This window comes from Meriones unguiculatus, chromosome 11 (genome assembly GCF_030254825.1).
Source record: "Meriones unguiculatus strain TT.TT164.6M chromosome 11, Bangor_MerUng_6.1, whole genome shotgun sequence".
NCBI classification, from domain to species: Eukaryota; Metazoa; Chordata; class Mammalia; order Rodentia; family Muridae; genus Meriones; species Meriones unguiculatus.
The window spans coordinates 10835918-10860090 of record NC_083359.1 but is presented as its reverse complement, the minus strand read 5'-3'; the positions used below and the strand labels follow the sequence as shown (position 1 = coordinate 10860090).

At 49.5% G+C, this 24173-nt stretch overlaps 1 protein-coding gene across 1 annotated transcript in view; it reads left to right on the top strand.

Moving 5' to 3' along the window:
* Drc3 (dynein regulatory complex subunit 3) overlaps positions 1–24173 on the top strand; it is a 43613-nt gene that overhangs the window by 12939 nt on the left and 6501 nt on the right. The window contains exons 5-11 of the mRNA XM_060363602.1: positions 3869–4015; positions 6972–7091; positions 7672–7784; positions 9595–9769; positions 19231–19362; positions 21612–21684; positions 23133–23254. Coding sequence (XP_060219585.1) covers positions 3869–4015; positions 6972–7091; positions 7672–7784; positions 9595–9769; positions 19231–19362; positions 21612–21684; positions 23133–23254 — 882 coding nt within the window. The remainder of the gene's footprint in view (positions 1–3868; positions 4016–6971; positions 7092–7671; positions 7785–9594; positions 9770–19230; positions 19363–21611; positions 21685–23132; positions 23255–24173) is intronic.

The following is a 24173-nucleotide window of genomic DNA, read 5'->3' as shown; positions in this document are numbered from 1 at the left end:
CACATATATTAATCAATTGGTCTGGCTCCAGTCCCAGCTGTGCCAACTGTGCACCAAAATGGCTCCACATAAACAGAATGAGTGAGTCAAGGCACCAAGTTATTGCCCACACTTAAGTCTATTTATCAAAGCCAAACCCTAAGGCAATATAGGCTCTGAAGTTCACTTTACATATCAGACACAAAGATCTAAGCCCAAGTGAGCCCCCAGCTTTCCACGGCTCAGTCTTCTCACCTGTTGGATAGAGAGGTGGAGTTAACTCGCCAGCCCAAGCTCCAGGGGAGGTGGTGCGCAAAGTGCTTGGTGCCGCAGCAGGTGGTTCTCTCTCTCTCTCTCTCTCTCTCTCTCTCTCTCTCTCTCCCCCCCCCCCCTTTCCCCCTCTCCTTCTCTCCCTTGTCTGTGTACTCCACTGTAAACCTGAAAAGCATCTTCTTCCAGCCTCTGCCACCCAAATGCTGGATCACAGGTGTGCGTGCACTCAGCTTTGGAGCAGTTTCTTAACACACAGAGGCCTGTTGTAGCTGATACCTTTGCTGAGAGAAGGTCAGGGATGAGAGTCAATCTGAAGACAGCTCCTTGAAAGATATGAGGGCCAACTTGGTGGTGGTGGCGCAAGCCCTAAATCCCAGCACTCTGAGGCAGAGGCAGATGGACCTCTGAAGCAGAGGCCAGCCTGGTCTATAGTTCCAGGGCAGCCAATGCTACACAGAGAAACCATGTCTTGAAAAACCAGGGGCAGCGCTGAGAGAGACAGAGAGACAAAGACAGAGACAGGTGACCTTCCATTCAGCCAAAGAAGGATGCTTCTTAGGAACTGGGAGAACAGAAGCTAGGGAGGCGTGCATGGAAGTCAAGGGTCTGCTGGCAACCTGGGAGCTGAGATCTTGTTACAGTCAGGAGCATCTAGAGAAGTGTCAGCATGGAGGTGCTCTGACACAACCAGGAAGGCAATGAACCACAGAGTAGACTTGAGGGGGTCATGTGGATCATTAATTGAGAGTAGTACAACCTAAAAGGCCCTGCCTGAAAGAAACAGAACGCTGGCTTCCAGAAAAGCTCAGCCAGGGGCTTAGGCAAGTGATTTGCGTGGGAGGAGACTTCTGGAAGCTAGAGTGAGCCAGTGGGGAAAGGGAACACCAGCCTTGAGTGCTGCTGATGTTGGTGCTTTGGGGTGATGGGGACTTGACTCTACTGGGCTTCAGGAATATCCAAAAAGCCTTCCAGAAATGACTCCCTAACTTCTGGAGCCCACCTGACCCACTGAGCTTCATTTCTGTCCCCCAGAAGCTAGGCTAGGATCACTCCATGGAGATTAGCTCCTTCCCAGTCTGTAGGTAGGCCTCTGGGGCTGTGGAGACCTTGCTGACAACAGAAGATGACAAGGCGAAGTGCTGTCAGGAAAAGTCTATCTCAGCTGAAGCCAGAAAAGCAAAGCATCTGCCGTGAACAAGGGCACTTAGTGGTGTGATCAGTGAGGTAGCAAAGAGGAAGCTTATCAATAGGACTTTAGGGATAGTGGTTCCTCATGCCTCTGGGCCCGGCAATCCTTAGCATTTCCTCAGGGCTGGCTATCCTTGTTTATATATGACAAGGATTTTTCACCTTTCTTTTTTTCCCCCTCTCTTCTTTCTTTTTAAAAATTCATTTGTATTTTAGCACTGCTAGGGTTGTAATCTTGGTCTTTGTACATGCAAGGTCCATGCTATACCACTGACCTAACTTCCAATCTTGAATCATTGTGTTGAACATTTAGCATCAGTTTCTGCCTTAGCATGTCTTGCACCCTAGATCTCAGTGTGGACACTGGAAACTTTAACAGAGCTGAGGCCTTCCCCAGGCCTAGACAGAGAAGGATGGAGAGGTTATGGAGGCTGTATCAGGATGCCCCACTCCCAGCCAAAGCCTCCTGGGCAGGAATGAAGCCCCATTGCCCTCTCCAGTGGGGTGCTAGGTACCAAGCTCTTTGTCAATACTTTACATATGCATATAGCCTCTCTCCAGAGAAAAAGAGCCCACAGAAAAGAACCTGCAGGAGATCTGCGAAATCTAAGCCAAGTGAGCCCAGGCCATCTATATTCTGGAGACCTTAGGGACCTTGAATCTTCTTCATTTAACCAGGCAATAGTCCTCTTTGTGACTTGACCCAGAGAAGCCTGACTGACAACCCTTTAGGCATTGGCTTCAAAGCTAAGTGTCTTTGCCCTGAGTCTTTCCTATTCCTTTGGCATCTAACTACACACTGTCTCGTAACTTATTTGTTTGGCTTATTTTAGTAGCGGCTGATTGCAATCCTAACTTAGTTCACAGAAGTCTCAGCTTTATTTCCTCTCCCCAGCATGTAAGCTTCTTCTAAGTTCCATGAGTACTCTTCCACACATCCTGTGTTTAAACACGTGTGACTGTCCCATTGGTCCAGCTGTCCTCCAGGCACCTGCCTCAACGGACCCCTCTCTTTTCCAGGTCAGCACCTAGTGTGATCACTGGCATGACAGAGAGGGGGGCCGCCCTCTGCTGGATCACTCCATCATGTGGCCCCCGTTCTCTAGGGCGGCAGTCAAGGTTGTTTCCAGCCGGTGCCATTGCATGCAGGGCGAGGCTTGCGTCAAGGAGCAGGGTAGAGTAAAACAGGGCTCTCTTCATCTGCACCAGCCCACCTGTCAGGCAAACTCCTGGGGTGAGGCTCCTAAATCAGAGGGCACTGGGCATCTTTGCCAAACTTCTCCTGTGAACCGGAACTATTTACAGATCCACCACCACCATCCCACAGTGAAGGGGCAGCCTCTCTCTTACCTGCTATGACACATTCTGTCTGTGGCTAAAAGATGTAAAGAGGGCTCTTGAAAGATCTTTTGGAAAGTAAACCAAATACTGTCTTCCTCCATCTACAAGACTCCAGTGGCTCCTGCTCTTCTTAGAACACATCTAAATTCTTACTGAAAGTCCACGTGATCTTCCAGGAACCAACCTCTGATACTGCCTCCCCATGTGTCTCATGTCCTTCCACCTGTCCCCTCACCACTACTCTGCAGCAACCTTGGCTCAGTCCTGTTGGTGGCTGTGCCGAGCCGCCTGCTGCCTCGGGGCCTTCGGATTCTTGGAATGTACTCTCCATGTTCTTCCACAGCTGGTGTCTGAGTGAGGGTTTCTCCTGCTGCGATTAGGCACCATGACCAACAGCAACTCGGGGAGAAAGGGTTTATCTGCTTATACTTCCACATCACAGTCCATTACCGAAAGGAAGTCAGGGCAGGAACTCGAGGCAGGAACCTGGAGGCAGGAGCTGATACGGAGGCCATGAGAACACTTTCCTGTCTAGCGCACAGTGCAATGCCTGTGTTCCAATGATGCTGATATGCAAGCACCCCCCAAATGGTTGATCTCCCCATTTTACTAAAACCAAAGCATACGAAGACTGAACCGCACTCAGTGAAATGCTCTGTATGCTGTTGTCCAGTGAATGAAAGGTGAGCCAGCAATCCAGCGCCACTTAGCGGGACACTCGCCCTTCGGTGGGTGTTGTGCATGCTGCTGACTGCCTTTCAGAGCTCCTCTTGTTTGGTCTTTATGACACTGGTGACACACCATGTCGTTCTGCCCATTTTGTAGAGGAGGAAGTCAAGGCTCACAGACTAGGCTGATCATCTGTCCAAAATCCCACAGCTAGGATTTGAGCTCTCCTGATTCTTCTGAAAGCTTGCGGCTGCTCTCAGGACTGAAGTCTGGCTCAGAAGCCACAGTCCTTCACCTGTCTGTGTGGAAGGTGCCTTGGCCGGGCTGTGGATTTGGGAAGGGTGTAGACGCAAGAAGCTGCTGCGTGTGGCTCCAGTTCTTTGCAGCAAGAAAGCCCCTCTTGCTTCCCACTCCCCAGCTCATCTACCTGCGCCGGTTCCCGTGCCTGCGGTCACTCAGCCTCTCTGGGAACAGCATTGCTGAGGCAGAGGAGTATAAGATGTTCATCTATGCCTATCTTCCTGACCTTGTGTACCTGGACTTCCGGCGCATTGATGAACAGACGGCAAGTGTCCCGGATCTATTCCCAGTTCAGCTATACAGTCTTTAGGGCCCAGGGTCTCATGAGACAGTGAGGGCATCGCCCCACCCATGGCTAAGAGAAGATGGTTTCTGGGCTGAGCCCCTTCCCCACCTATGCACAGCCATCTCAGCAGTGGCTTCCTGAGGCTTATCTCCTGCAGGTTTCTGGGCTCAGGCCCCTTCTACACACCACCCGGGCCTACCAGACAGCTATTGTCTGCTATCCAGATGAAGACTTTAAGGAGAGTACAGGGAGGTGAACAGTAATTTGCCCAGATCGTGAGCTGGTGGCAGGGCCAGACCTAATAACCCAAGCCTGCATACACCTGGGAGCTGCTCTGTAGCGATCCCCTAAGTATTATCACACAAGCTGGGAGGGCCCTGCTCTCATCCCCATCTTACTGGATGCACACATCAACAGGCACAGAAGGGAAACGCCTCACCCAGAGTCTCCGTTATGCTTATGGTTAATTTGGGAGTTGGCTCCAAGAAGTCCGTCTTTCAGCCCCATGCTGGGCCACCTGTAGTGGGGGGGGCGGGGAGGGGGGTTCCCCTCTCCCTGGCCACAAGTGAGTCCCTTTCTCCTGCTCCTCCCTCTGTGCATATGGTTCAATGTGTATGGCCTTTAATAGCAGGACTTTAGTGCCTGGAAACCCAAAGGCTGCTGATCTGCCTGGTTCTTCCTGCAGGAAGCTGGTGCCTTTCTGAGAAAGAGGAACCTATATGTGGCACACTGAGGGATTCAGGAGGAACCCAGGAACCTATATGAACACAGATGAGGGCTAGCCCCAGTGTTTGCCGTGATCCTCTGCAGCTTATACAGAAAGCCCTGCCCTGGGGGATAGGCTGGTTTCCAAAGTCTAGTTTTGTGCTGTTCATAGAAATAAAAAGAGTTAGAGAGCTGCTTCCCCACCCCTACTGGCAGCAGGCTTTCCTATGACAGTATGAACCTGAGTATTTCTCTTGTTCTCTGGGTTTTGGTTGTATTTTTGAGACCACAGTCTCATGCAACCCAGGCCGAACTCCTACATAGCCAGAATAACCTTGAACTCCTGAGTCTTCTGCCTTAGTTTCCCAAGTATACAATGCCTAGCGCGCACACACACACACACACACACACACACACGTATACTAATGAGATGAAGGTAACTGTCTTTGCATATAAATTAAATCTTGGTGAATCTAGAGAGATGGCTCAGCAGGTAAGAACAGAGACTACTCTCTCAGGGGACCCAGGTTTGTCCCTACACTGTGGCTGACAACCCTCTGTGATTCAGGAGATCCACCATCCTTTTTTGGCCTCTACAGCCACTGCATGCATTTAGTTCACAGACATACATGCAGACATCTGCACAAATAAGAATAAATAAATCTCCAATTTTTTAATTAGATATTATTGGGGGCAGGACTGGAGAAATGACTCAGTGGTTAAGAGCAGTTGCTGGACCTTGATTCAGTTCCCAGCACCTACATGGCAGCTCATAGCCATCTCTGGCTGGATCTCCCCTCCAGGTCCAGAGAATCTGACACTCCCTTCTGACCTCCACAGCAGGCACACACATGGTGCACACAGGCAAAATATTCATACACAATAAATGAAATGAAGAAAGAGAAGTAGGTGGGTGGTAGTCGGGGGTGGGGGGGAGTGGCGCACACCTTTAATTCCCAGCACTCAGGAGACAGAAGCAGGCAGATTTCTGTGACTTCGAGGCCAGCCTGGTTTGTATCGTACGTACCAGGCCAGCCAGATCTACACAGAGAGACCTTAGAGACCGTGTCTTGAACAAACATAAATCTTGGCTAGATATATAAACTGCAAGATGCAGAGTGTCTTCAATGGTTTTACGAGTTGATCAATATTTTGATTTTCTAATTCTCAATGATTAGAACTGCTTTGACTAAATACATAGCACAAAATGGCAGAATTGTGTTCAGGGCCATTTCAGAAATTGTTGAGGGGTCAGCAGAATGGTTCAGTGGGTTCAAGGTGCTTGCTGTATAAGCCTGGAAACTTGAGTTCAAGCTTCAGAAGCTGCTTAAGCCTGGAAGGAGAGAAATGACTCTGAAACATTGTCCTCTGACCTACCTTTGCTCCTTGGTACATGTTTCCACACACATATACATCATACATATAAAATAATAATACAATCCTAAAAGAATTTTTGGTAATTCTGTCCTAATCCCAAGTCAAAATTCATTTAATGAAACTATTTATCATTTTTCCCCCAACACAAGGTTTCTCTGTCCTTGGCTGTCCTGGACTCACGTTATATTCTTAGCACTGGAAAAGGATAACAGGTCAGCCTAGCATCTTCAGTGCTAGGCACAATCTCCCGGATACCCAGAAATTCCCATCAAGGGCAATAGCACCCAAGGCCTGCATGTCCTTCCATGATTCAAAATGAATAATGAGCAAAAGTTCGGAAAAAGCCGGGCGTGGTGGCTCACACCTTTAATCCCAGCACTCAGGGAGGCAGAGGCAGGCAGATCACTGTGAGTTTGAGGTCAGCCTAGTCCACAAAGTAAGTCCAGGACACCTAAGGTTACTTAGAGAAACCCTGTTTTGAAAAAGAAAAATAAAAAAATCCGAAAAGCAGAAGTCTGCCAGGCAGCTGCTAGAACCCCCCTCCAGCTGCACTGCCTGACCTCACACTGGTGCCGCAGAACTCAGAGGCAACCCCCGCTGCTCCTTACAGCATACCAAGGCCACTTCAGGCTGCTTCAGGGCAGGCTTCCGGGGCATCTCCGGTTCTGTGATTCCCCTAGGCCTAGGTTGCCTGGAAATACTTAGGCATTCTCATCTCCAGGGCTTCGTGCCACTCCCGGCTTTTTTGAACCATACCCTCCAACACACTGGCCAGGCTTGGGAGGCCCAGGGCTGTGCGGCTGGAGGTCCTAGACCCCCTCCGGTAACTGCGCCATTTCTGTTCCCGGGTCAGAAAGAGATGGCGAAGTTGAAGCATCAGTACAGCATTGACGAGCTGAGGCACCGGGAGGCACAGATGCAGTTCCAGCTGGAGACCGAGAAGGCCAGGCGGGAGAAGCTGGCGGAGCACAAGGTACCCCACGGACAGCGGGCCTGCCCCAGACACGGAAGCACCGTGAGAGCGCCCTGGTCACGTTAAACAAAGCTCCACGGGGATCCCCACACTCCCAAAACCTGTGAAGCAGCCGCAGGCCCTGACACTACTCCCGGCCTTGCTCGGCTCCTATCACAGCCTGCAGAGGCAGCTCCCTCTCAGCCCACTGCCCATTCCCTACCCCACGCCTAAAGAGACCTTCCTCAGAACACTTGGTTAAGACCCTCAAGCTGTTTCCCATCCCCTGCAGTAACAGTTTGGTCTTCAGTCCTCTGTAGCCCTCAGTTTGTGGCTATGCCCTGCTGGCTACCCTGCCACCTCCTCTCCCCACCCCCCATGCAGCCAGCCAGAGCTGCAGGCCACTTCTTGGAAACAGCCCGCAGCTCTATCTTCTGCACCTCCACACATGTCCCCCCTGTGCCTGGAACACACACACACTTGCCTTCCTGAGAGGCAGGGCTGTAGCTCAGGTGCAATGTTCCCCTCAGGAATCCTTGGCTGCCTCAACCCTCAAGGAGCCTGGCTCTGGGTCAGCATGTCTGGGTATTTGAATCCACAGATGGCGTTCATTGAGAACCTGGATGGATCCTTTCTGTTCGACAGCATGTATTCCGAGGATGCGGAGGGCAACAAGCTGTCCTTCCTGCCTGGTGTCGGGGAGCTCCTTGAGGCATATCCTGTCTGCGTCACCGCTACCTCTTTGGGTGCAGGCCTGGCCCAAGTAGACCAGCTTGCCTTGGGCAAGTTCTTTTTACTCCGTACCTCAGTTTTCCCATCATTCATGTGAGACCCTGGTAGTTAAATCTCTCTTGCTACGTGTATGCAAAAGGCCATTCCAGCCAGACCAGCTTGGTTTCGTGGAATAGTGCTCTCTAGATTTCTGAAGGCACATTGAGTGACAGCTGCTGGCTGGGTCTGCCTTTCCTGGGAAGTTGGGTTTTCTGGAGTGGAAGTAGGGAATGTGTTTCTACATCAAAAATCACCACTGGCTACATTACTGCTCTTGGCCGACAGTCCCTTAAGCACCCCACCAGGTGGCTGCCATTAGTCACACGGAGGTTAAGTAGGTTGTACAGGATCACTCATCTGTGAGGCTTAAGAGCTTGCATTTGTCCCCTAATGGGTCAGAGCCCAAGGATGTAGTCTGCACTTGTCATACATGGTGGCAGTGGTCATGGCAACCAAGCCACAGGCTTCGGTGGTAAACAGGAGATATGAGTATGGGGGGGGTTGTTGTACCTCCATGACAGCCTTCTGGAGTTGAGGGGCTTGGAGTTGTGACAGCCAGTCCCAGATAGGTCCATGGGGCCACCAACACTGGCATCAGATGCCAGGAAAAAAAAAATGCAGTGACAAATCTCTAATAAAGGCAATGTTACTTGGGAATAAGATGTGAAACTAGAATTGCAGTTTGGGAAAGGTCAGGGTTCCCCAGGAAAGAAGTTGTGGCACTGTGGAATGTCACAGTGCCATCAGCAGTCATGGGGTGCAGCTGGTCCTTTTCCTGTCTCACAGGTACTTTTCCTGGGTTGGGGATATAAGAGTATGTGGCTGGCTGACCCTATGGTGGCTCCTGCCATAGACAGCTCCCGTTAGAGACTCCATCCATGGCCCTCCCAGCTCTGGTGAACTCCTAAAGGCAGAGCTAGACATCAGGGGCTGCATTGAAACTGACAACTCTCTCAGGGGACGTCTACCCAGAACCTAAACACTGGGAAGAGAGTGAGATAGGGCTTCTGCCTCGTTAGTCACCCCTCTCTTCCTCAGGGACCTGTGCTCTTAACTTAAGCCCTGTGAAGCTGTAGAAAGCCATCTATCTCCTGAGCACACCCCCACAAGTTCCCCCAAGATCCTGTAGGTTTTGCCTGCCTGCACCCCAGGAATCTCCCCAAGGAGTCTTTGGTTTTGTTTGAAACAAAGTCTCACTGTTGTAACCCTGGCTAGCTTGGAACTTACTCACAGAGATCCCCTGCCTATGCTCCCCAAATTCTAGGGTTAAAGGTGGTGGCTTCCTCCATGCCTTTAAACTGTGGTAAGGAGACTGAGGCCCAGAGAGGTCGCTTGCTAGGGTGGGTCCCAGAAGCAGCATCAGAGCCATGACTTGAACCTGGACCACCTAGTTCCTCTCTCAGCTCGGTGGAGCCTTCTGGGTACCACACCAGAGATTGGGGTGGGGGGGAGTAACTATAACTCACTGTCCTAACTAGGCTGCTTCTAGCTCTTCCCTGGACCCCATTCCTCTGAAACTCTCTTCGAGGGCCTGTTCCTGAGTTCCTTAGGCTGCAGGTAGGCATGGCATAACCACCACTTATGTCCCAAATTGCAAAGCCTGGCTCCCTGGCTGCTCGGTTTCTTCTGTCAAAAGGACCATCTGTAGCCTCCATCATGTTCACGTGGCATGTTCTGCAAGCAATTTTCAACATTCTTGTCATAGTCCCAGTAGCCTGCTCTTGAGCCCTAAGCTTCCTTAACAGCCACTTACCTACAAAGACAAATTTGTCATCATCTGCCTGAACATTTTCGAGTATGGCCTGAAGCAGCAGGAGAAGCGAAAGATTGAGTTAGACACTTTCAATGAGTGCATACAGGAGGCCATCCAGGAAAACCAGGAGCAGGGCAAGCTCAAGGTCGCCAAGTTTGAGGAAAAACACCTGCTGGTAAGTTATCTTCTCTTGTGCCAGGGTGCTGGGACTCCCCTCCCTGTGGACAGGCTGCAATGCCCATGTCCTCTGATGGCCCCTGAGGGCCCCAGTGTCTGTCCACGTGCCAGGGATCACAGCTTCACCAAATGGTACCAGACACAGCTCTACTGAGCTAGCACAGTGGCTCTCTCTTACATCAGAGACTCCTAGGATTCATGGTCACCGCATCTCAGCATCATTAGCAGTAGTGTTAGCAGTAGTATTATCTGTACCACTACTACTATGATGACTACGCCGACGCCGACGATGATGATGATGATGATAACATCCTGTGCCTTCTGCTGTTCATTTATTCATCCAGCAGGCATTTCCACTCTGCCTGCCCCTGGCCTGCTAGGGCTGTGACACACATGCTCCCTGTCCTTGGCAGTTTCCACCTTATAAGGTACTCAGCCCTGGGCTGAGGCCTTTCTTACCTGAGGGAGCAGAGTGGTCAGGGCTGTCCTAGAGCTCTGGAAAGGCTCACTTCCAAAGAGGGACAGGGAGCTTTGGAGATTCCCGTTGCCCTTCTGCCAGCAGCACAGGCAGCAAGCAGAAGGCTCAGTGTCCAAGGCCCAGCCGAGTGGGAATCATCTGAAAGGATTAGCCATTACATTTGATAGGGTTGTTTCTTTTCATTGTTATTGTTGTTTTTTATATTTGTTTGTTTTGGTTTTTAAGACAGTTTCTCTGTATAGCCCTGGCTGTCCTGAAACTCACTCTGTTGACCAGGCTGGCCTCAAACTCAGAGATACCTCTGCCTCTGCCTCCTTTGCCTCTGCCTCCTGGGTGCTGGGATTAAAGGCATGTGCCATCAGTGCCTGGTACTAGTCTTATTTTTAGAGATAAAGTCTCACAATGCTGCTAAGGCTCATATCAAACTCCTGGGTTTAAGCAATCCTACTGCCTCAGCCTCTCCAGTAGCTGGGACCATAGATACCACCATGTCTGACCTAGATGGAAGTATTTATAAAACACATGTTTTTGTTGCTGTTGGTGGCATTTTAGGTACTAGGGATAGAAGCTTCCCCATAGACTAGACAAGCACTGTATCCCTCAGCTGCGACCTCAGCCCTGTTTAATTTTTCACATTATTTATTTAATGCTCCAAGTTATCTGATCACCCTGAGACATATGGCCAGTAAGGTTAGATATTAGCTAACAAGCCAGGCAATGATTAAACCCACTTTGGTAGCTGCCAGAGAACAGCATTTAGGAAGTACTCTCAGTCTTCTCCTGGGTAATTTAAGGCGCGGACTTCTACTCAGACGTATTTACTCAGTGTTGTCAGTACTATGGGAGGCAGAGAAGCTACAATGATAACCGAAATATGATCTCAAGACAGGCATCAGCCATCCAAGAGATGACTGCTTAAAGGCAAGAAGTAGACAATTCCAGCTGAGCCTGGTGGGGTAGGCATGTAATCCCAGCTACTTGGGAGTCTGTGGAAGGAAGATCGTAAGTTCAAGGCCAGCCTGGGCAACTTAGTCAGACCCTGTCTCAAAATAGAGTCAGGAGTGGTGGCTTCCACTTTTAATCTCAGTACTTGGGAGGCAGAGGCAGGTGGAGCCCTGTTAGTTTCAGGTCAGCCTCATCTACATAGCCAATTCCAGGGCATCTAGGGCTACATGAGACCCCGTCTCAAAATTTAATTAATGAGAACCAGGGATGTTGTAAAATGCTAGCCTACCACGGTGAGGGTGAAGCTTGATCCCGGTGAAATGCTCACATGTGCACACACCCTATAGTGCGATTAGTTATAGCATGCCATTTGGATTGTTGCTTGTCATTTCTGATCTCACTAGTTACTTCCCGGGCCCAAACTACTCTCAATTTCTATTTCATGCTCTACTGTTCTATCACTGATGCTCAAGCTGGGAGAATTGCCAGAACACTGGGATTTGGGAAGAACCAAGGGAAAGGATGCTGAAGAGGAGCTTGGTGTATGTTGTTCTTGAATGTGTGATACTTAAGCACTGTCCTCCCTACCACATTTGGAGAGTCCTCCTTTTTCTAGAGTGATGAGAAGCTAACTAAAGACAATGAATATTAAGTTCTTCATGATTGGGGGCTAGAGAAATGTTTCAGAGGTTAAGAGCATTGCCTGCTCTTTCAGAGGTCCTGAGTTCAATTCCCAGCAACCACATGGTGGCTCACAACCATCTATAATGAGATCTGGTGCCCTCTTGTGGCATGTAAGCACACATGCAGACAGAACATTGTATACATAATAAATAAATCTTTTTTTAAGTTCTTCATGATTGTGCAGATGGGGATACCTGCATGTGACAGGCAAGGGCCTAGACTTTACTGTACTCACATGGCTCTGATAGAGCTCAGGCCAGACTCCTGCTATCTAACATGAGAATGAACATACGCATCCAAAAGAGATACAATTTAGAGCACTTCTACCCATTTACAAGATTAGGAATTTCTGGGCATGGTAGAACATGCTGTGATCTCAGCACTTGGGAGGCTGCAGCAAGAGGACTGATGTGAGTTGAGGCCAGCATGGACTACATAGTAAATTCCAGGATGGACTAGGGCACATAGAAAATTTCTGTCTCAAAACAACAAACACCAAAAAGAGAACAGGAATGAGAGGAGTTAAAAGGGAAGCCGAGGGATATATTCAGAGTCATCCTTAAGACCCTTTATGGTCTTGGACAAAAGTAAATGGTCAAAACGTAAAGTTGAGGATGCTGAACCTAGGTATCAGGCTCTGGACAGAAAAACCGAAGGCCGCTCAGTGAAGGAAGATGGCTGGTTGTGGTGGGTTTGATACACTGAGTGTTAGTTCTGACGCTCCGGGTGAGTATGGGGAAACAGAAACACACATTGTCAATAACTTTGGCGGATAAGTATAGCCTACACTCTGTCTCTCCGGACCCTGGGTTATTTCATGATGTCACCTTCGGGGGCAGGCAATGGAAGTGGGACACTGGGCTCCACTCGCTCACCAGCAAACCAGTGCAGAAGTGGGGTGAGGCAGGTGACCTGAAGACAGCAGCTATGATAAGAGGTGTGGCTTCTATAAAGAACGCTGTAACCTGAGAAGCAGCTGGAGTCTAGCTGGGGAGTGGAGGAAGGAAGGACTGCAGGGGGAGGGAGACTCCTTGATTGTTATCTTAGAAGGTCTTGGCAGAGGGGAGGGAACCTGTGTGTTAGGAGAACTGGGGAAGGGAATGTGTGTAGACCAGTATGGCCTAACAAAGGCAGTGTTAGAAATGAAACAGTTTTAGATATCAGAGACTTTTTTTGTATTCTTGAGACAAATCTTACTAAGTTGTCCAGGATGGCCTTGAACTTGGGATTCTCCTGCCTCCATCTCCAAGAAGCTGAGACTGCAAGCCATTGCCACCATGGCTAGGGCAAAGCAGAATTCTTTCTTAAATTTTATCTATCAGTGTGTTGTGTGTGTGTGTGTGTGTGTGTGTGGTGTGTATATGTGTGTGTGTATGGTATGTGTGTGGTGTGTATGATTTGTGTGTGTGGTGTGGTGTGTGTGTGGTGTGTGTGTATGTGTATGGTGTGTTTGTTCTGTGTGGTGTATATGTATGTGTGTGGTGTGGTGTGTGTGTTTGGTAGTTGTGTGGTGTGTATGTGTGTGCTTGTGTGTGTTACTAGTGTAAGCATGCATGCTGCAGCATCAGAAAAGAGCTTTCAGGACTCTGTTTGCTCTTGCACTGTGGAATCCAGGGCTCAGACTCAGGTTGTCAGGCTTGTACAAGCAGCAAGTGATTTTGCTCTCTGAGCCATCTTCCCAGCCCGGAATTCTTAATCCATTTTAAATTGCAGGTCTTTGTGAGATGCTAAGGAACACTCTGGACCTGATTTTCCTTCAAAAACCTAGGCACAGAGCAGGGAAGGGCCCAGCAGGTAAAAAGCACTGGCTGTGAAAGCCTGGCACCTACACAATCAATTAGATGCTGCAGCTTCGGCACTCATATTGAAAAGGGAAGCAGAGGAGACTCCCCCAGAGGCTGGGGTCCGAAGCCGTGTGTGGCGGCAGAAATAAGAGACGCCCTGCCTTAGCAAGGGAAAGGGGAACCAGCTCGCCAAGTTGTTCCCTGACCTCCACATGAACACCAGTGTGTACCTGCACGCTCTCCTTCTCCATCTCTCCCTCTCCATCTCCTCTCCCTCTCCCTCTCTTGTGTATGCACTCAGGCAGAAACACACACACACCTTATCATGTGCGTAAGTTTGCTGAAGCACAAAATGCTTCAGGGACACCACTGTCATTCCTGGCAGGGAACGCAGAATAAAGAGGAGGGAAGTCCTCTGAGAAGCAGAATTGGTGAGTGATCCCACAGGCTTCTGACCCTCCTCTTCTTAGCCCTGTCCTTGCAAACAAGCCTCACTAATTCACCTCACGCCCCACACAACTTAGTTCTTGGGACCCTCTTAACTATGCTCTGAGGGTGTTAAATATATTCAACCATAAGTTTGAAACTCAACAGGAATCCTCAGATATGTAGGGCTTTTTGTTGTTAGAAAAACCCTATGGAGGGTTTTTTAAATATTTTGGACATGCTGGGGAGATGGCCCAGTAGATAAAGCACTTGCCACACAGTGTGACAACCTGAGTTCAAATCCCCAGAGCCCATGTGAAAGCCAGGTATGGCACTGCGTGTCTACAGCCCTAGTGCCCCTACTGCAGCATAGGAGGCAGAATCGAGAATTCCCAGAAGCCACGGGCCAGCTAGCTTGGCGTGCACCATGGTGGCCAACAAGGAGGAGACTTTATCCTAAGCAAGGTCCAAGGTGATGAGTGACGCTCAATACCCAAGGCTGTCCTTTGACTGTCAAAGTACATCACACATAGGAACACACATACACACACACACACACACACACACACACACATACACACACATACACACACACCGTACATGCATCTTGCTGACAGTGAAATGGGCAATTTCACAGAAAAAAATGCAAATTTTGGTTTCTCTGCAGACAACTGTCATCAAGATTGTTCTCTCTGTACTGGACAGGTCACACGTCCAGTCCCAGAGTCCTTGTCCCATCACTTCTTTACTGACATTTCTTCTCTGGCTCCTAGATACACTAGGATCGGGAGGCCTGGATGTTATTCAGTCCCACCTCCTGAGGACCAGGTTGGGACCTGACTCACCCCAGAAACAGGTCCCTCTGGAGAGGCAGGTCATGAACCCAGCTCAGCCTGACTCAGAGCACTCAGTCTGTATCTCAGTCCACCGGAAGCTGTCCTAGAAACAGCCTGTCCCAGGCCCAGGTGCACCCACTTAAGAGTGCTGGGCTATGACCTAGCTTTGGGATTTTCCTGAGCTCCGCAGGCGCCTGCAATGCTCAGCCTAAGTTGGGGTCGCTGTACAGAAAGAAGTTCCCACAACACCCTGACTCTGAGGGCTGAGGTTCCTCCTCTCACAGCCATCCTTTCACAGCTCTGTCCTGTGCTCTGTCCATCCATCCCCTGTTGTATACAGCTCCTCTCCACACCCAGGGGTGCATGGGCTGGAGTTACCATGCAGTCAGGTGAAGCTTAGGGTTCAGGCAGTGACCCAAAGACTCGGAAACTACTGCCTACCCTCCACACCTTCCTATGTGAACCGTAGAGAACTGCCAGAGGAAGGAGTAGTTACATAAGATGGGAGCCTGGTCAGGGTGGAGGAAGGAGGCCCATGCACACGGTAGGAAATGGTGTCCCCAAAAAGGAATCAAGTCATGCATGGTGCCTCAGTCTTTCATTGGCTGCAGCCACTGAACCCATCCCAACCACGGCCTGCCTGCTCCTCTCAGCCTCTCACCTGTGCACAGCACTGTGTTGGATTCTGCTTGTCTAGTTGGCAGCCATTTTGCCATTCTCTCCCTCCCTCCCCGCTAAGTTTTAAAGTATCCCTTTATTACTGCTCTGTGTCATCGAAGTAGCTTGGGAGTATTTTTCTCAGTTTGCTCTTTATCTTGCCATTTGTCTACGGTGCTTTTGTCATGTAAAGTGTTTGTTTGTTTTGTGGAGGCAGGCAGTCTGCCACTAGGCATATTACACCCCCAGCATATACATTTTTTAAGAGAATAACATTCACCAGTTTTTCCTTCTGTATCGTTTTTAACAAAATCTCAGTCGTTCAATTTTACCAACGAAGACTTGGGGGCCAGATGCTGGGTTGAAAGACTGCTAGCTCGGAGAGGCAGAGAAAGCACACAGCTGATGTCCCAAAAGGAAACCCTCCTTCTCCCAGGCATCTCAAAAAAACTCATCAAAATGAATGTTCCTCCCTTCTGCTTTCTGTGCGTCCCTCTATCTGTCCTCCTGACTTCCTCTCACTCTATGTGGTTTTTTCCCTACATTCACACCCTGGCAACTGGTTGCTCGCTCTGCCTCCTGACCTGTGGCTGACTTTATTTAATCCTGTTTACAATAGTCAAGCAGAAAGCTCCTAGATTAAAGGTGTGTGCTAGGACTGAGCCACACTACAGCTAGTAACAGGTTTTTCCAGTAAACAATGCAATTTCTGGGTTCACAGTGTGAGCAAATATCCTGCAACACTTCTGGTTGTTTTGGGGAACACATTTCTTCATTCTAAGAGTCTCTATTAAAAATCTTTTAGCCAGGCATGGTGGCTCACACATTTAGTTCCAGTACTTGGAAGGCAGAGGCAGGTGGATCTCTGTGAGTTTGAGGCTGGCCTGATCTACAAAGCAAGTCCAGGACAGCCAGGACTACACAGAGAAACCCTATCTCAAAATAAACAACCAAAATAACAACAAACTCTCTTATTGGACTGAGGATGTAGTTCGATATGCAGGAAACTCTGGGTTCGATCTTCAGTTCCATGTAAATTCAAGTGTGGAGACACACTCCTGTAATCCCAGCACCTGGAAGGTAGAGGCAGAGGAACTAGCTTCAGCTACAATAGTAAGTCTGAGGCCTGCCAGAGCTATGTGAGACAATAGCTGAAAAAAAAAAATCCCTTATTTTCTTCTTGCATTTTTACAGTTGTTTTTGCATTTGAACTTCCACTTGTCTTCAAGTAAGGCTTGTGGTAAGCATGAGCTGTAGTAAAATATCACAGGTAGAAAATATCACACATGTCCTCTGCAGAACTAAACAATGCCATTACCCCGTCCTGATTCATGGCTCCTACCACTAGTCACCAACAAGGCTGCAATGCACTGGTGCTGTTCATGTTACTGGGAACTCTGCTGATGAACGGTGGGTGTTTAGGGCTAATTGCCCCACAGGTTGCTCATCAGCCCACAAGACTGTCTCAGTCAACATGTTCAGCCTATTTCCCATGGACTTCCATTTACTTCCTGGAACTCTGAAGGGGTCTGCTTGGTTTCCCCAAAGGTCGGAACTGTTTTGCTTTGGTGTAAGTAGTAGAACTTCATCCCTAAGGTGGCAATATTGAGAAGTGGAGCCTCTAAGAAGTGACTGGGCTGCAGGGTGAGGGATGGCTCGGGAGGTTAAAGGCCTTGCTGTGTGAGGCCGGATACCTCAGTTCAATTCCTGGAAGCCATGCAAAGGTGAAAAGAAAGGACCAATTCTACAAAGTTGTCCTCTGAACTCTGCATTCACACACACACAATAATAGCTTTGTTTTGTTTTGTTTTTTAATTTTAAAAGAAACGAGTGGGGGGCTGGAGAGATGGCTCAGAGGTTCAGAGCACTGGCTGTTCTTTCAAAGGTCCTGAGTTCAATTCCCAGCAACCACATGGTGGCTCACAACCATCTATAATGAGATCTGGTGCCCTCCTCTGGAGTGCATCTGTACATGCAGGCAGAATACTGTATAAGTAATAAATAAATAAATCTTAAAAAAAAGAAAAAAGAAAAGAAACGAATGGGTCACCAGAAAGGGCTCACACTTTTCCCTGTGTGGGCTGGGGTTGCTGACCTCTTAGAGGTGACTGCTATGACTGCTACAAAGCAAGCTCTGCTTCGCCAGCTCTCTCCTGTGCCTTCTCTTTCCCCACATGGCCCTCTGTACACCTGTCCCAGACACTGGAGCATGTACTCCAGTGCGATGCCATCCACCATGTTAGGATGCAGCTAGAAGGCCCTCACGAGAATCCAAACAGATGGGGCGAGCCAGGCTTGTGCTTTTAACCTCCCTCACGGTGCTGAGTAAACGGTGTTCTATGGGAAGGGCAGGGACCAACTCACAACCTTGCCACTTGGGCAAGTGTGCTTCTGTGGGGCCAAATCCTCACCTGTCTGTTTCTGCGTACCCTTCACGGAGCAGGCATGGTAGTGCGCTCCTGTGATCCTAGCACCTGGGAGGCAGAGGCAGGAAGATCAAAGTCTAAGGTCATCATTGACCACACAGCAAGTTCAAGGCCAGCCTTGAGTCCATGAGACCCTAACTCAAAAGAAATAACAAAAGGTGAGGCTGAAAGCTTAGTGTACGATTATACATCACTTTATGATGGTGATAAGTTCTGGGATATGTCATTAGGTGATTGTCACTGTGGAAACATAGCAATGTCTAGGTAGTTGGAACTTTTTGAGCTCCATTATCTTACGGAGCCACTGTCATATATGCAGTATGTCACTGAGTCATTATTGCGTGGCAATGGTCCAGCAAGACTGGACAAAGTATATAAAGCTGTGAGGAAGTGGCTGTGATCAGTAGAGATATGATTAGCTGGTAAGGTCTGATCGGTTTTGTTTCTTTTTAAGTTTTCTGTTTGTTTTCATTTGTATGGCTTCCAGGTTTGGGTTTGTAGATTTCTGACACAGGGTCTCATTCCAGCCCCAAGCTATAGATTTTAGGCTGGCCTCCAACTCCTGATTCTCCTGTGTCTGCTGTCTCGTGAGTGCTGGGATCATGCCTGGCATGAGTTCACTTTATTATTATTTCTATTCTGTGTGTGGATCTATTTGCCGACATGTGTCTGTGCACTGCTTACCTGCCTGATGCCCACGGAGGCCAGAAGAGGGCATCAGAGCCTCAGGAGCAGGAGTTAGAGTTAGGAGTTACCATGTGGGTACTGGGAATTGAACCCAGGTCCTCTGGAAGAGCAGCCAGAGTTCTTAACCTCTGAGCCATCTCTCCAGCCCTATGAATTAGCTTTAAAAGCTTGATTTGCACAGATTTCCCCATCCTTGACTCCCATCTCTGCCGATAAGAACATCTTCCCTCCTCCTGGCACTGGAGAGGAACTTTTCCCATGGGAATTTCATCTTCTCCTGTCAGGGAGGGACAGGTGAGTCTGGTGCTCCTTTTGGACCAGCCATTTTTAGGTACCTTTATATACAGTGTGCCAGAGCATCAGACCTGGCATGTTGTGTACACCCAAACCTTGGAGAGTGACACATGGCAAGCTGATACTTGAACTTGGCACTTTACCCCCAGACTCTAAGTTTTTACCCATAAAACCAAACTGTCACTTACCACTAAGCAATATGGTTAACTGCCGAGTCCTGAGGCTCAGATCTCTGTTTGTAGAATTTAAACAGCCTCCGAGAAGAGACTGACCTGAACACCATCGAGAAGAAGCTGACGGAGTGCAATGAGTGCATCACCGAGCTGTTCAACACGCTCATGACCCTGGAGATGCAGCTGGTGGAGCAGCTGGAGGTACAGCCACACTGGCACATGTCCGGGCCTCAGCACGAAGCTGCAGAAGCCCGCAAGGTGCCCTCCACAGGGTCCCCTCCCACCTGTCCAAACCCAGTGGACACGCGGGAGAGGACTGAACAGGTGGAGACAGGTGGGTCACTACGACTCACTGGCTTAGCAAATAGGAATAGTTCCAGGCCAGTGAGAGAAAAGAGGTGAATGGTGCCTGCGGCTGTCCTTCGCCTCCAGCCAGTGTGCACACAGGCATGTGCACCCCACCACATATGAACATGAGCATATGCACATGCACACATGCACACATACCACACACACAATCGCTCCCTACCCAAACTGTTAAAATATAGTAAAGGCAAGGGCTGAAAATGTAGTTTAGTGCTTGCTTGGCGCAGATAAGGCCCTGGGTTTCATCCTCAGCAATGCAAAAAAAGAAAAGAAAAAGAGAGAGAAAGAAAAAGGCACACACTGCTGTCTTTGTTGCCTGGGAAATGATTCTTGTAGTGGATTTCTTCCTCTGAAAGTCCCCCCTCCCCCATCCTAGAAGAGCCCAGAGACTCAACAGAGTGCAGATTTCTTATTAGACCCAAGAGGAAGTCCCAGAGCTTATATGACAAGGTGGACCTCCACTCGGGAAACAAACAAAGGCTCATCAGTGGTGCAGCCTGAGCCTGCTGTCTCAGGATAGGCGACGTGAGGAGCCTGTCACTTGGAACTGACGGGGAATGAAAAGCACGGCTGTCTCAAGTGCATTTGTGGCCAGGGTGACTTGTGTGTTTGCAGGCAGCCAGGCTGGGGGTTGGATGTGGTATGATGAATTGGACCTCATCAGATGCTGCCGTGGCTGGGCCAAGAGACGGGGCCTAATCAATTCCTCACACGTCAAGTGACACTTCCTACGCGGGATAGATTTGCTGTCTGCACAGCACAACAGCCATTCATTTCCCACTGGGAATTACTCTGCTCAAGTACTGCAGAGGCAGTGCGTGCAGGGGAGGGCTGCCGCTGGCTCCCAGCCCTTTCAAGCAGGGAGATTATTTTCAATATCCAAACACTTCCCAGATCCCTGCTCTTGTCCTGCCCATGTTACTGGCCACCTGAGGCTGGGAGATGCTTGTCCGTGCCTTCCAACGACCTGACTTTTATTCATCAAAATGCTGCTCACACACGTGAGAACGGGCTTATTTGTACAGTCTGCAGACAGGGTCTTCCGGGGAGGAGGCTTCACAACCATGCTATCCATCTCTCAGCAACACTCTTTGGGCCTCAGGTGCTCTGCTAAGTACTGGGAACAGCAGTTAACCATTGCAAGTCCGAGGTAACACTCACCCAAGGTCCTGTCTCTGCCAGATACATAGTAAATCATTTTGCATGATGAAGCTAATTTACCCCACTAACTACCATGGTACTACACAGAAAAAAACTTTCTCACATATGAGGAACTAGAGAGATTAAATGACCTCCCTGGAGTAGAGCCGGCTCTTGAGCTCTCCCTTGGTTGCTTTTGTGGAGATGATGGACAGATCCTACTGAGAGGACTAGAAGGAAGGAGTTCTTTCAGGGAGGAGAGGGGTGAGAGCAGGATATGCGTTCCTGGTAGAGACAGCCACAGAGGCAAAAGGCCCAGTGACAGGGCTGGCGTGATGGTCTTGCTTAGTGGATAAAGGGTCTTACCACTAAGCCTGATGGCTTGATCCCTGGGATCCACGCGGTGGAAGGAGAGAACTGACTCCTGCTAATTGTCCTCTGATCTCCACAGGTACACATGCACACGCACACACACACACACAGAGATGTAAATTAAAAAAAAAAAACAAAACATAAAGCCTGGTGGCAGTAGCTGGTGAAATAGCTCATTAGTTAAAAGCAGCTGTTGCTCATGCAGAGGACCTGAGTTTGGTTCCCAGAAGCCACATGGCAGCTCTTACCTGCTTGTAACTGCAGTTTGAGGGGATCCAATGCCTCCTGACTTCTGCAGGGACCAGGCATGCACACAGTGCACACATGTAATGCAGGCAAAACATTCATAGACATACAATAAGTAAGTCTTAAAAAGAACTGTGACAGTATGAACATTCCAGGGCTAGTGAACATTCCAGGCATTAGAAAGCAACAGAGCTCTGGCAGGGGGTTCAGTCCTTAACCATCTGCCCTGCAAAGTCAAGGAGGGTGGTCTTCGCCTCTGAGTCTGTGATTTGAAGTGGTGCAAAGGATGTTGACAGACATGGTGACTATCTTCTCTATCATTCCAGGAGACCATAAACTTATTTGAAAGAAACATCACTGACTTGGTGGGACTATTTATTGAAAACGTCCAAAGTCTATATCCTTTCTGTGAGGACCTCTATCTCACCCCATGGAAAAGCACCGTAGGCTCCTGAGTCTGTCTTGGCCCCTCGGGCAGCTAGGGCAGAGGTGCCTAGGCTCTTAACCAAAAGCAAAGGAGGGTGAAACCACTTCAGAAATTAAACCCAGTGGAGAACTTGCTTAGCATGAGTGAGGCCCTGGGTTCAGTCCCCGGTACTGAAAGAAAGGAAAGGGTAAGTGGAGACTAATAGTGTGCAAAGAAGTGGTGGCTGAAGAGCCACACCGCCTTCTGCTCCTAGTACACAGTAAACGGGGCACTTTAGATAGTACCTCTGTTCTTACCCAAAATAGTCACCCGGCATTGATTTGAAGAAAAACCTACACCCTCACCCCAAGAAGGTGTTTACACTCCCCAAACAGCCCTAGTTCATGAGTACCTCTACATTTTTGAAAGTAGAGGAATGTAAAACCTATCACTTTCCACCCAGAAAGAGGCCCTCCCTATCACAGGATGCGGATTTGGGGACCACAGGGGGTACTCCATGGCACCTGAAATGGTTTCCAACACTCAAAAGTGGTGGCCTTGCCAGAATGCCAGTTTGGATGCCCAGAGAGGCTGCTGTGCAATAGTCTTGCATATGTTCCTAAGTGGGTGATATGTGTGGGGACACTGATACCCCAGAATTGCTGCCTGACCTTGTGTTGAAGGAAAATACTTTGGGATGAGGCAACACCCACACTGATGACGGGACAAGTTGAAAGGAGCTCGGCACCCTAATTGTTAAGATTAGAAACCAACACTTAAAACATGACCAGCCCTTTATGGGAGCAAAGAGCTAAGCTCCACCCCAGAAGGAACTCAGTTTCCAGCTTCCTGAGGTTCCCAGTCTGGCATGCAGGGTACAGGGTCAGCGGCCTCCATAAACAAACAAACAAACAAAAAGACCTGCTGATGGCCACAGGAACCAGAGGAAAGGAGAGATTCGGTCCAGATGGCAGAGGCAGTGTACGCAAAGGCCCCAAGGATGGGCCTAAGAAAACAAGTTTCCAGATGAGAACATCAGGCCATGTCAGAGAACAGAAGCTCCCAGGAGCCCTAAGCTAGGAACTGGCTACCCAAATTCTCAAGCTTATTCCAGCTGCTACAGGAGAAGGAGTAAGAGTATGGGAAACCAGGGAAGTCTTCCTCAGCATTGGGAAGCCATGGGGATGGAGAAGCAGATGAGGTGACCTGGCACTGAGGGACAGGAATGACCCGGTAAAAGGACAGGAATGATGTGGGGGCCTGAGGATGACTCTGGGCTTTGATGCATGCAAGTGACAGCTTTGATGGCTGTGGTGCCTCTCAGTACCCCAGGGCAGGTCTTGAACCCCAGGAATCTAAGGCTGAGAGACTGGTCTCTCCAGTGGAGGTGACATGGCCTTGTTTGCTGCTCTGCCACTGGCTTTAACTCACGACTGCAGGATGGCTCAGTGCCGGGACCTGGAGAACCATCACCATGAGAAGCTCCTGGAGATCTCCATCAACACCCTGGAGAAGATCCTCAAGGGCGAGCTGGATGAGGACCTGCCTGACGATGTGCGCGCTGTGAGTCAGGGTAGAGGGGCCGGGGCTTGGTGGACATTGCAAGGGAGGGGGAGGGCAAGGTGCTTACAGCTGGAGTCAGGGTGTACAGGTGGTTATCCCGAGTTCCTTTCTGTGGGGTCTTCTGGAACTTTTTAAAGGGGGCAGTTACAAGTAAAGGCCAAAGCTTTCCCTCAGGTATCTTTACTGTAGAGTGTCTGTAATGAGAAGAGCTGCAACATCGCTACAGCTACAAGCCTCATGTCGAGCCCAGCACCACACTGCCCCAGTTTCCAGCAGGGCGGGTATTGAAGAATACTGGGGATCCATGATTGGGTCTACAGCTAAGGAGGCATCTATGAGTCCACCCTGAGCTCCAGGGGCAGCGTGTGGACGCCTGAGGAAAGGGCACGGGTCCAAACACTTGCCCTGCTTTTGTTCCTACACTACGGAGTTCCTGCTCTCCATCACCGTGCTACCCCAGGCCACGTCCAGTTGCCCTTTGTCTCCCTGTTGGCTCCTTGCTACCTTCTTACAGACTGTTCTCCATACGCAGACAGGGAGTTCCACTGGAAACCTAGACTACACCTCCTCACACCTCCCAGCCTGCCAGATCTTAAGAGTTCATTCCCATAGATCTCAGACACCACAAACTAGGCGTGCCTCCCTTGGCAGCCCCTCCCCAGGTTCTGATGTTCAGTGACCAGCCTCTGGAGTACTCCTGTCAGGCTTGCTCCCTTCAACTGACGTTCTGTTCTCTTGCTGTGATGAAACACCATGACCAAGGCAACTTGGAGAAGAAAGGGTTTGTTTGGCTTACACATCACACTGTAGTCTGTCATTGAAGGAAGTCAGGACAGGAACCCAAACAGGGCAGGAACCAGGAGGCAAGAGCTGATAAAGAGGCCATGGAGGGTGCTGCTTACTGGCTTGCTCAGCCTCC